The sequence below is a fragment of the Telmatherina bonti genome (assembly GCF_933228915.1).
Source record: "Telmatherina bonti genome assembly, chromosome: 7".
NCBI classification, from domain to species: Eukaryota; Metazoa; Chordata; class Actinopteri; order Atheriniformes; family Telmatherinidae; genus Telmatherina; species Telmatherina bonti.
In genome coordinates, this window is record NC_136625.1 from 35,649,546 (window position 1) to 35,663,040 (window position 13,495).

Sequence of the window (13,495 nt, forward strand, 5' to 3'; positions counted from 1 at the left end):
GGGGCTTGTTATGGTCTCCTGGTGGGACTGCAGGGGCGGAGCTTATAACTGAAACTGTACTAACACCCGCACGTCGCAGAGCAGCAGGTGGCACTTTGGAAGGAAAACGAGCGCATGCATTTAGTACGCTTAAATTAGCTGTTTCCTGATATAGTGGCCTGATTAACTGGTCATTATCTATCTATCTATCTATCTATCTATCTATCTATCTATCTATCTATTTAGTTTGAGGCTAAATTCTCCTTTTCTATTGCCATAATAGATTATTATTGTGCGATTACCATGTGTTGGTGCTACTAAACATGCCCAAACTGCCTAAAAATATCCACTTTCATTTTGAGTATAACTCCAAATCCAGACCGCCATGGGTTGATACACTTGATTTTTATTGATAATTTTTTTGTGTGATTTTGTTGTCAGCACATTGAACTATGGAAAGAACAAGGTATTTAATAAAAATATTTCATTCATTCAGATCTACAATGTGTTACTTTAGCGTTCCTTATATTTTTTTTTATATATTACCAGGATATATTATCAGGAAAAAGGAGCATGAGAAGCTGGAGAAGTACCAAGGCCTCAAGGAAGAATTGTAGAAGGCCTGGAGAGTGAAAGCAACAGTAGTACCCATTGTGATCGGAGCATTGGGGGCCATGTCCCCCACACTGGAGAAGTGGCTCCAACAGATACCTGGTGAAACATCAGACATCTCTGTTCAGAAAATTTCAGTCCCAGGAACAGCCAAGATACTGCGTATGACCCTCAAGCTCCCAGGAAAGAACCAGAACTTGAGAGACAAACAGCCATCCGCCCTACGGGGTGGGTGAGAGAGGAGTTTATTCATTTATATATGTGTGTGTGTATATATATATATATATATATATATATATATATATATATATATATATATATATATATATATATATATATATATATATATATATATATATATATATATATATATGCTGGTTTTATTTCTTAAAATACAAAGGTGGCAACACGTATAAAAGGCATTCAATTAGTTTCCCAGCAATGGCTAAAAAACATTCAGCTGTGAATAACACCAACATTACGCATTTATTACTTTAAAATAATGACATAAATTATTGCTATTTTGGGCATAAGTTGTTTTGACCATTTTTGCATAAAACATAACAGCGGAGTTTGAAACTACAACTCCCACAATTCCCTGAGCTTACCAAAGCATGCGCATGCGTATTCGGTCTGGGCCATTATTTTGTCCTCCCCAAGCTTCAAATGAACAACAGGCTAAGCTCTTCTTGAAATGAATTAAATATTAATTCCCGGAGAGATATTTTTTCCCCCTCTTGCTCTTCACCCTCGGCACACATGGAGTGTCTTGGTCAGTAGCTTGTTTTCTCGCCGGGCTGTTCGGTCCTCCTTTTGGACTTGGAAGGCCGAAAACAGTGCTCGGAGTGACAGCCCCGTTAAAGCTAGCTTCCTAGACAGCTGCGGAGGGAGGAAAAACACTGAAAGCAGCATTTGATAAAACTTTGGAAAGAGACTGCCGCTCTGTGCAACCTACAGAGGAGATGGCGCACCTTCGAGACATGCAGAACCAGGTACAGAAAACCTGTCATCTCCCTTTTATTCTGGTCCAAGACAGGCTGAACCCCCATTGCTGACAGGCTTTTCAGTAATAGGGTGGGTGGGGGGGTCCAAGCCATCTAGGTAATAAAACATTGTGTACGTTTTATAAACATCTTATATGTCATGTTGTTGTTATTGGTAACATGATGAGATCAGGTCAAAAAGCAGGTAAATGTATGAAAAATATCAAAATGTCTTCAATGTGTGCAGTGATACTTTTAAATGATCTGTTTTGTTATTTATAATTAGGATATTACACATGAAGAGAGGTAAACATTGAACTTTTAAGTGTCTTATTTTTTGGATTATGGGTTGGCATACAGTTATATCACGAGTTTAGGTGATTATATGAGCTATGACTAAATAGATTGGCATTGCCACAGATAAGAAAAGGTTAATTACCTTTTTAGCTTCTGGACTCTGTAAGTGATACACTCAGTTATGGACACAAATATGAAAGGAAAGATGATGAATTACTGTCATACTCAACGGTTCGGTGTTGATTCGGTTTTTATTGACCAGAATACCCGGCTGGACCCTGAGGAGTACTTCACCAAGCAGGAGCGGATCGGAAAGGGTTCTTTCGGAGAGGTATACAAAGGCATCAACAACCGCACTAAGGAAGTGGTGGCGATTAAAATCATCGACCTGGAGGAGGCAGAGGATGAGATCGAAGATATTCAGCAGGAGATCACAGTATTGAGCCAGTGTGACAGTCCATTTGTTACCAAGTATTATGGATCATACCTGAAGGTGAGATCATAACACGTTTTCAACTGTGAAATCCTCAATGTAAACAAATTTCTCCAAACATGTTTGTTGTTGTTTTTGTTAGGGGACCAAACTATGGATTATCATGGAATATTTAGGCGGAGGATCTGCTCTGGATCTTGTAAGTAGTTTTCAAAGCTGTGACAAACCTCACAAAGTGCCATACTTCTCTCACCCAGCTGTTACTGATACATTTGTTGAATTTGTCTTCATCCCAGCTCCGCCCGGGACCTCTGGAAGAGACATACATCGCTACCATACTCAGAGAAATACTTAAGGGGCTGGAATATCTACACTCTGAAAGGAAGATTCACAGAGATATTAAAGGTCAGGCATCTCGCAGAAATCAACTCGCAACATGCTGACATTGTAGAGTGGACCCGATTAAAAAGGTTTTGATGTTAAACTCTTCACACTACATTGTCGTGGTAAGAGATCTGATGGCACATTTAAAATCAACCACATGTTGGGCAGAATAAACCTCCGTAGTGATACATGCCAGCAGCTTGTGTGCATTTATTGGCAGCCTCTGTGAGCGTGTGATCTCACATCACTGTAAGTGATGCATTTTCAGTATTCCTATGTTTAAAGCTGAGCTTCTTCTGCTCTGTGTAAGTTAAGCTTGGCAAAGTGGTTCTTTGCTTAATCATGACAGAAAGAGAAATCCTTTTAGATGTCTGGTTAATTTCTTGTGGGTTTGTTGTTGTAAAGATTTTGCATCAAAAGCACCCCCCATCTCCTCATGTCCAAAGATGCTTTTGGGTGATCTGTGATTATGAGTTTGTGCTACTTTTTCATCACTATTGAGAGCAATACTTTTCCCTCTTGTGACCAAGCAGCAACCTCAGGCGGTTAAAAGTAAAGCCTATGTGGAAGTGCATAAAACTGCAGTTCCTCCTTCATCCACTAGGGGCTGAAAAAAAAGGGAAAAAAAGAAAAGAAAAAAAAAAAAAAAGACTCCCATGTTAAAAAGACCAACTTCACAGCAGAAATAAACATGTTTACAGCAGAAATAAACACGTTTACAGCAGAAATAAACATGTTTACAGCCTGGTTCAAAAATCCATTGTAGGTTTAATAAGTCAGGTTTACCTTCATGACAACTGTGGAGGGAGTGAATTTTTTCTAACTCATCCATATAAAAGTAATTTAATCTCAAAATTTGACATATTTAGGGGCGTGTCCTTTTGATTGACAGGTACCCGATCTCCCGCTTCAAGTAAGAAGAACGTAGAACAACCGCGGTTTTTAGCCGGTTAACAACGTGACTTAGCTTTAGCCCGCTTACCTCCGTTAGCTGGTTAGCTCCTGTTATCTCCAGATTAACTCGGTTAGCTCTTAGCTACAGAAAGCTCGGAGTTCGTTCGATGTCAATCATCCACCATGACGCTCACGGCCCCCCTCTCAGATCCACCTCTTTGCCCATATTTGTATTTTCTGGGTGAGACAACATGCATGCCCCTGCCAAGATGGTGATGGTAGGAACTGCCCACCGAGCTTCAATTCAGCTCTATGGGTGACATCACGGAGGCTCCGCCCATCTTTTTATATACAGTCTATGGTTGAGAGACATTATGATGGCAGCCATTTCACGCCAATGGACCCATGGATACGTCAGATTGTCTTTGAACCGCCAGCCTTTTGGTCATCAGACAACCCGCTTTACCTCCCGATCCATTTTCTAAAACTCACTAAAAATCATGTGACATGTTTTGTATCCACACAGTGGCATGTTGATATTCAGAAAGGTATTAAATGTAATATTGAGGTATCGACTACAGAGTATGGATATGGCCATCGCTAAGATGACCCTGTCATCTGATCGCGGTTCATGTGTCCCATTCTGCTGATTAAATTTCAATAACTACTGAGGGAATACTTGATTATGAGCGAGAACCCTCCTCGTGTGCTGGTTTTATGTTTGTCACAGCAACCAGAGGTACCGCCAGCTTATTTCCACCTTTGTTTTGACTGTTTTTCAGCTGCCAATGTGCTCTTGTCAGAGCAGGGCGATGTGAAACTTGCAGATTTTGGGGTAGCAGGGCAGCTGACAGACACCCAAATCAAGAGGAATACATTTGTTGGCACACCTTTCTGGATGGCTCCAGAGGTCATCAAGCAGTCCGCATATGATTTTAAGGTGAGGGGAGGTCCATGTTCAGGTCTCTGGTTCTGCTGACCAGGTCTGGATGAGATTAGTTCATTGTATTCAACGTTTCAGATGTCAGCTACTGTTTTCCTTCCCTTTCAGGCTGATATCTGGTCCCTGGGAATCACTGCCATTGAGTTGGCCAAAGGAGAGCCCCCTAACTCTGATTTACACCCCATGAGGGTCCTGTTTCTCATCCCTAAAAACACTCCCCCCACGCTGGAAGGTCCTTACAGCAAACCCTTTAAAGAGTTTGTGGATGCTTGTCTAAATAAAGACCCTCGTTTTGTAAGTAAAACGTCTACATGTGTTTTCAGAAACATAACTGGATGAGGAATTTGCATCTGAGCTAAATAAGATCAGTGTTTCTGCTTTGAGTAAAGACGAAGTAAAACATGAGTCTTTTATCCGGCCAAATATTCAGTGATTGGATTAGCACGCCCGTTCTTTAATTAGGAATTAAGAGTCTGTTCTGTACTTGGTCAAATGTCCGAGCATGATCTGAATCCCACTTTTCTTTCCGAGCTTTGTTTGTAGAATTCAAGTAAAATTAGGAAAGTGCACTTTAAATAAGTTGTCCATGAATGTTCATTAGCTGTTCCTGATCTGCAGAGGCCAACAGCCAAAGAGCTCCTGAAACACAGGTTCATCACGCGCTACACCAAGAAGACAGCTTATCTCACCGAGCTGATAGACCGCTACCGCCGCTGGAAATCGGAGGGACATGGGGAGGAATCCAGCTCCGACGACTCAGATATGTGAGTCCTAACTTATCGATTGTATTCAAAACAGCGTTGGACTCGATGAAAAGATTAATCTAAATAATTACAGGCTTTCTAATAATTATTCTTGATTAATCACATTTTAATTGCATAACAATTTTTGCCACAAAAAGCAACATTTTTTCTCATTTAATTGTATTTTGGTGGATAACTGAATCTAATCATAGACGCATTGTAAACTTCTATTAATGTCTAGAAAAATATATTTAATTTTAACAGTAAAAAAATGAAAAATACCTCACAGTTACTTTAACAGCTCCAGATGTTTTCCAATTATAAATCTACAACATGTTAAAGTATATCTGTCAAATTTTGGATTTTAAAATACGAGAAGTTCTCTGCCAAGCACCCAGAGGGTCGTGGAGGGAGGAGTAGAAGTATTTTCCCCCTATAAATATGGGAAGATAAAAATACGGGACGACATCGGGAAACAGGAAAAATACAGTAAAAAATGGGCCAAAATGGGATACCTGACAGCTATGTGTTAAAGTAATTTTAACTTTTTAAAATGTTTTTATCCACACTCATTAATAAACATTAATATCTGACAGTAAACCAGGACGAGATCGGTCAGCAGGAACTTCTGTCATGATGTGATGTTTCATGTGTTTATCTTAGGTTTCCTGTTTTAGTTTGTAGTTTTCCTTGTTTAGTCCCCTTATATCTGGTTTCCTGTTCGTTAGTTCACCTGGTCTCGTTTAGTTCATTCACTTGACCTGTGTCTCGTTTTGTTCCTGTGGGCGACAGTGGGAAGGAAAAACCTTGCTTTTAACAACGAGGTAAAATCTCCAGCAAAACCCAGCTCAAAAAGTCAGATGGGAACCAATGGGGACCAGATAAATACAAGTTAATAAAGCCAATCGGTCCATGGGAAATAAAGAGTAGTTCTCAGTGCATCATGGGATGTCTCTAAGCAGTCGAATCCCATGGCAGCAAGATGAAAGGCATGACCAACCGGCCTTAACTACAGGATTTATTAAGAAAGAAGACTAGCTGTAGCTTGATCTTAAAGGTGGAGAGGGTGTTTGTCTGCCAAACCCAACCTGGGAGCTGGTTCATCGGAGATGGTTCTGAAAGCTAAAGACTGCCTCCCATTTGACTCTTTGGGCACATCATCATCAGCCTTTTTGATTTGAATCCAAGTTTGTTTGCTCGGAAAGTCCACTCCGTTTGAAAAGCTGTGAATGCGCCAAACAAATTCTGATTTGAACCAAAGAAGTGGACTCAGTCCGCCTACAAACCCAGGTCTTGGCCCATTTCAAGCGGACCAAATACGTGAAGCGGACTACAAAAACAAAGTCACTTCCTGCATTTGACGTTGTATTGCATTGTGGGTAAATACACATCGATGGCGCTAAGGGTCCTCTGCCTCATCTGGTGTTCATACTGCGTCCATTGTTGCAGTGTGTTTCTGCTTTCATAAAACGGAATAAAAACCCAAAAACGGCCATAGTTTCGTCTCCATGTTTAAATCGCAGGTGGAGGAAACAGTTTTCCTCTTCACGCGGGTCTTGTCCTCTCTTTCGCTAAATACTAGTGCAGCGCCACCTCTGGTGGGAATGGGGATATATTCTTCTAATGGTTTGGCTGGTTTGACCAAAGTGCAACGTGAACATGATCTCGGTCTAAATGGATATATCCCCCTACAACTGAGCCGAGTCCCCAATAGGACCGAATTTCCAATCGGACCGAGTCAAGCAGACTATCCTGATGAGAATGCACCCTTAGATCCTCTAGGAACCATAAATAAACCTCTAGTCTGAGTGCAAAGTGCTCTTTTGGGAAAACCTAGAATTTACTGGTATGAACACCAGTTACACATTCAAGCAAATATCAGTATTTTACTCTATACTTTCGCCTCTTGAGACCAAGCGGCAACCTCCGGCAATTAGAGTATTTTACTCTGGCTTTTCGGGAAGAACTGCTCGTGATGCAGACTTTTCATTTATCCTGCATATCAGTGTTTTTATCTGCAGGACTTCAAGTTGCCTGAAATGTCTTTCTTCTGTTTTACTAAAAGAAACGAGACGATTGGCTGTAAATAAATTTTTTTAAACTTCTTCCTCTTTTTGTCCTTTAGGGATGCTGATGGTGACGTAGATCAGTGTCCCATGTGGACTTTCCCCCCCACCGTCAGACCCACCACTATGAATAAACTGCAGAAGGGCTACACACACACAGATTCAGAGGTAAGAGGGATGTTACATTGCAGACAGCACCACAGAGACCCTCAGAGGTCACTTTTTAATTCAAATATCTAGTCAGCTGATCACATGGCAGCAACTCAGCACGTCTGGACTGGTGGACATGGTTGAACTGGGCATCGGAATGGGGAAGACAGATTTATCACTATGTTTAGCAGACAATGGTGGCTATGCAGTCACTTTTGTCCATATGTGACCAATTTCTGGCCTTTTTATGATACTGAACAGCATATATCTTATTAGGCCCGAGCACCTTGGCGGTGCGAAGGCCTATTGTATTTGCAGTGTTTATTATTTTTATTCGGACACTTCGCGTGCTTTTTTGGAGGCCTGAACGTGCTCGAAAACTCACCAAATTTTGCGTACCCCCCCAAGGGAATACGAAAAATTTGATATTTTGAGGTGCTCCAGAATGTTTGGGCGAAACTGAACGAGAGCACCACCTATTTTAGGTGCCCCGCCACTGCATGTCGTTAATCTTTATGAAAATTCATACACATGATCTACATGACAGGACGAACAAAAAATCCTCTTAATGTCATGGTGAAATGTCGACAGGAAGGCGGCCATTTTAGGTCAAAGTCAATATTTTGGCGTTTTAGCACCTCGCATTTTAACGAACTCGTCCTAGAGCTTTTATCCCACTGAGCCACAAATTGCTCAGGATATTCAGGAGACATGTGTGATTAAATGTTGTGTTATTTCTTCTAATAGGAGACTTAGTTTACGAGGGGCAGGGCCTCAAAGTTTGATGTCTCGCCATGAAAAATTAAACGGATATAACTCCCACATTTCTGCACCAAATTTGCTAGATATGATGGCAGTCCCCTCCTACAGAGTTCTATATGCCAATATTTTGATTATGAAATAGCCACGCCCCCTGGAGGTCAAAAGTGTTGTTTTTTGCTCACACACCCATAACTCTGGCTTGGTGGACACCACATGGCCCAAATTCACTCAGGCATCACAAAACATGTTGGTGAAGAGATCTGGTAAAGGACGTTGCTCTACGCTGCACGGCGTGCCCGTGACACCATGGGGAAGTTCCATGCGGCGGCGTGACATCATAAATCACTATAAAATTGTCTGTTTTGATCTGATCACCCTAAAACTTATAGGGATTAATAAGGGATCAGTCCTGAACAGATTAATGTGACCATTGCTGGTCTAGACCTAAGCCCCGCCCACTTACAACAGGAAGTGGTTTTTTCCACATTTGAGGGTCATGCTTCTAAGCAAATGGTCCCAAACACTTGAGCCTCCTCCAAAACATGTCAAACCCTTTCATGATGCCACAATAAAAACCTCAAGTCGCTACGCTAAACGGGACATGGCGAATGGCGGTCCAACGCCATGAAAGAGGAAGTACCTGTGACCAAGCCCTGGAACCTTGGACCGCCACCAAACTTGCCATGACTGATGACAGTAAGGCCCTGAACTAAGCCCCATTGAAACATTATGGAATAAATGCAGCATGCCTCCATAGCGCCCCCTACAAAATTTCAATCAATCAGCCCCGCCCACTACATGGACCGACATGGATAAAATTCAGCACAGTTGTAGAAGCTTCCAGTACCTTCAAAAAAGTCTCTTGGACATATGGGCTAAATCATACAGGAAGTCGGCCATTTTGAAAAAGGTGCCATTTTTGGGGTCATTTCTTTGCCATGCATTTTAAACAACTCCTCCTAGGGATATTGTCCAACTGACACCCAACTTGCACAGGATGCTCAGGAGGCATGTGTGATTTAAAGTTGTGTTATTTCTTCTAATAGAAGATTTAGTTTAGGAGGGGCGGGCCCTCAAAGTTTTATGTCTCATTAACAAAGACTTATTGCTAAAACTCCCACATAAAACAACATATCAGCACAGGAATCAACACATTTGATGCCAGTCCCATGATGAACAAAATATACAATGGAATAACATGACTATGAATTAGCCCCACCCCTTGGCAACAACAAGTGTCTGATATCATGAACCAGGAAGTACCTGTAACAAAGCCATGAAATTGTTGATCTTCACCATACTTGCCATGAGTCATGAAAGTTATGCCCTTAATAGAGTAAAATTACAATATAGTGGAAAAGATAGTAAATGGCTCCATAGCGCCCCCTACAATATTTCAATCAATCAGCCCCGCCCACTACATTGACTGACATGGATAAAATTCAGCACACTTGTAGACCATTCCAGCACCTTCAAAAAGGTCTCTTGGACATATGGGCTAAATCCAACAGGAAGTCTGCCATTTTGAAAAAGGTGTCATTTTTGGGGCAATTTCTGTCATTTTCTTTGCCATGCATTTTGAGAAGTTCCTTCTAAGAATTTTGTCCAACTTTAACCCAAATGAGTCAGAATGCTCAAGAGGCATGAGTGATTAAAAGTTGTGCTATTTCTTTTAATAGGGGATATCATTTAGGAGAGGCGGGGCAGCAAAGCAGATGTGATGCGATGAAAAGGAAAACTGACATAACTCCCACAAAAAACAACCAACCTGCACCAAATTTACTACAGATGATGCCAGGCATATCCTTCACATTTCTGTATGTCAATAATTAGATGATAAGTTAGCCCCGCCCCTTGGTGACAGGAAGTGACCGTTCATAAGGCCCAAATGGCCTGAAGTGCAGTCTGGCTGCACTTTAGGTTGAGAGAGGCATGGGAAGGATGTTGCCAGGGGAGGCGGTGGCATTATGCCGAGCGGCGCCATGGTGCGAGGGCCTATATCACCGCTTGCGGTTTTAATTTTTATTTGTTTTTTCTAATTGAACCCAGATCATTTTAATATTATGAACTAAACCTGTTATGGACCTGTTGGATCTTTTAGAAAAAAGGACTGAAGGTCTGAAGTCTTACTTCACTGAAGTGAAGCAAACGTCATAATTCAGCGTTGGCAGAGGCAGTAAGATGTAAACAATGGACAACGCATGTGTACCATGATGGCATGTGTAGCATCCATATTTACCTTCTAAACACAGCATGCTGTGTGTGACGTTACTCTGCACGTGCAGTTCTCGTCAGGGCCGTAGTCGGCCCCTCATTCTGGAGTCTGATGGAGCTCACATCCAGTTACAGCATAATGTAAACAACAACATTAACAAATCCAAGCTAGTGCCACATGGGCTGGTCTGAGTATTTCAGATCTAAAACCTCCTCCAGTGTTTCCAGAGATGGTCTGGAGAAGAGAAAATATCCAGCAGCAGCAGTTGTCTGGACCAGAACGTCTGGTTGAGGTGAGAGGTCAGAGGAGAATGGACAGACTGGTTGGAGATGATGGAAAAGCAACAGGGAGTCCAGTAAGCACTGGTTCCAACAAAGATATGCCGAACATCATCTCTGAACACACAACACGTCCAGCCTGGAAGCAGATGGTCTCCAGCAGCAGAAGACCACACCGGGTTCCCTCCTGTCAGTAAAAACAGGAAACTGAGGCTACAATTCACACAGACTCACCAGAACTGGACAATCGAGCAATGGTTCCCAGTCTGGGGTTCCTGACCCATCAAGGGGGTCCCAAAAAGCTGAAAGGGTTGTATGAGAGAGCCTGAAAAAGCTCTTTTTTAAAAACAGGTCCCAAAATCTGCCATACAACCCAATTTTAAAAGACAAATCCTTAATCCGCCAGAAGAAAAGCTACTCGGCCTGTAGTGGTCCATGTTTACACTGGAAACCTGGACTCTTCCTGAAACATGTCAGAGAAACACCACAGTGCACATGACTTGTTAAAATAAGGTTAAAACAGGTTAAATGTTGACAGTTACTTTGTTTTTATTAAAGAACAGTACTCAGCCTGGATAAATGCAGACGGTTGCTTCAGGAAGGGCATCCGGTGTAAAACACGCGCCAGTGATTCGCTGTGGCGACCCCTTCAGGGGGAAAAGCTGAAAGGAAACAACTCAACCATCACTTGTGATGGGAAGCTAAGCTAATGACAGCGGGGTCCGTGACTTTTTGCAAGTTGTATGAAAGGGGGTCCTCAACGACAATAAGGTTGGGAACCACTGCTCTGGTGACTGTGGAGGCCGTTGGAGGACAGTGAACTCATCGTCATGGTGGAGATGATGTGAGCTTTGTGACATGGTGCATCATCCTGCTGGAAGTTTCCATCAGAAGATGCTACACTGTGCTCAGAAAGGGATGTGATGAGTCGTCTTTCAGCTCCACAGTCAGGTGGTTGGGTCACAAACTGGTGATTAAAATCTGTGAGGAACACTTCCAGCATGTTGTTAAAGGAGGTCCAGTCTGGTTCTAGCAAGGCAGACCTAATCAAGTGGCTGTTGAGTGTTTTATCTCCTGTTTTTCTAACATCCTCTTTCTGTCTTTGCAGTCAGGAGATTCTATGAAAAGGCAGCCCAAGTCACAGTGCTTATCAGCTTTGGTAACACCCATTTTCAGAGAGGTAGGCCACCCTGTTCCCTTTCCATTCTACCTGGAATTCATTTAGATAATGGCCCGGTGCCGCTATGACTTGCAGTGGCTGGTGTAAATTTAACTTTAGACGTTGGAAAGCTGCCTGGTTCACAATGAAGCTTAAAAATGTACAACTAGATTCTCATTCATCTACTTAACTAATTGGCTGCCGGACGTGGTTATAGCAGAGAGCACCGACTGCCAGCGTTTCGGAGCATTATGGCTCATCTTTCAGGACCCAGTTCAGTTCTGGGCCGATTGCATGCGTTGGGGTGTCTTGGGGTGAACGTGTCCACTCGGAGCAGACATTCAGTCTGTTGGCGTCTTTGGCATTAAACAGATTGGAAAAGATATCAAAAGATGTGTTTAGCAGCCAGTGACTTAAATACACACTTCTACTGGAGTTTTTTCTACTTATGGTTAATAATTAAAAAGTTAAGGTTCATTTCTTACTTTTTCATAAGAAGCTGCTAAACCACATGTTGTCTGTCTTATCTTATCCTATTAATAAATGACGCCTGAGCAGTAGGTGTGTGAGCATTATTTCTTTTATATTTAAAAGATTTAACAGGTTTAAAAACATAATGTTGACAGCAGGGGACACCGTCCACCGCAGGAACATCAATTAAATACATCAGTGTGGATTTACTCTGTCTGTGGTTTATAAAAATAAGTCTGTTTAATGTATTAATATTTGAAGCTTCCTGAACTGTGGTGGTTTAATAGCAGAAAACCTTTTGCGTTTGGTTTTTTCCCACCACCAGTTGAAGGACAAGCGGCGGGCCAGTGGGGGGGGAGTAGGAGCCATCGAGGAACTGGAGAATGCCTTCAACCTGGCGGAGGAGTCCTGTCCGGGGATCTCTGACCGGCTCGTCACACACATGATGGAGCGAGTGTGCAGGTGATCCACCGACCCCGTCAGCTGTCACGCAACTGTAACGGCACTTAAACTTTACTCTGCTTCTACTTCCTCTACTCCAGGTTTTCTTTAAACGGTAACACCACGCCGTCTTCGCGGTGAAACCCCCGACTGGACATGACGTGCCCTGCCCTCTTTCTCTGGTTCTTTTCCTGCCACCCAGACCCACCCAACTCTCCAGACAAGGACCATCAACTCCACCCACCCCTCCTCGGCCTCTGCTGCCTTTCCCCATCCCACCCCCTCAGAGATCTTTTAATTAGCTATGATTAATTATTTTTACAGTTTTCCTTTGAGAGCGGAGAGTATTTAAGACAAAAGAGCCATGACATGTAGAGCATTGTGTATAACTGTCAGTACAGCTATAATAAAGTCTATGGAAAATGCTCCATCGTCTTATGTGTGTTTGATCCGGCTTGTCCCATCACATTTCTGTTTCCTGTGTCCGACCCACTGACATACTGCACCCACTGCGTTTACACTCCTTTATTGTGTCATAAAAGTCCAAGTTTACTGTTGCAGTCAGAGCAGCTTTAGTTGTTTCTGACTTTAGAGACGATCAATTAAAGACATAAGAAATCATTAACTGTGATATGCGCTGAAGAAGTTGGATATTAATCTTTTTATGTGATGTTAGAATGAACCT

The 13,495-nt window shown here is 42.3% G+C and overlaps 1 protein-coding gene across 1 annotated transcript; it reads left to right on the forward strand.

The window, feature by feature from the left end:
- Nucleotides 1–1,252: 1,252 nt before the first annotated feature.
- On the forward strand, nt 1,253–13,194 carry stk25b (serine/threonine kinase 25b). The gene is made up of 11 exons (XM_079243994.1): nt 1,253–1,583; nt 2,134–2,364; nt 2,447–2,503; nt 2,601–2,709; nt 4,365–4,522; nt 4,634–4,819; nt 5,144–5,289; nt 7,394–7,502; nt 11,848–11,919; nt 12,695–12,831; nt 12,912–13,194. Exons 1-11 carry the CDS (start codon nt 1,554–1,556, stop codon nt 12,949–12,951), a joined length of 1,275 nt encoding a protein of 424 aa, XP_079100120.1. The 5' UTR covers nt 1,253–1,553; the 3' UTR covers nt 12,952–13,194.
- The last annotated feature ends 301 nt before the right edge of the window (nt 13,195–13,495 follow it).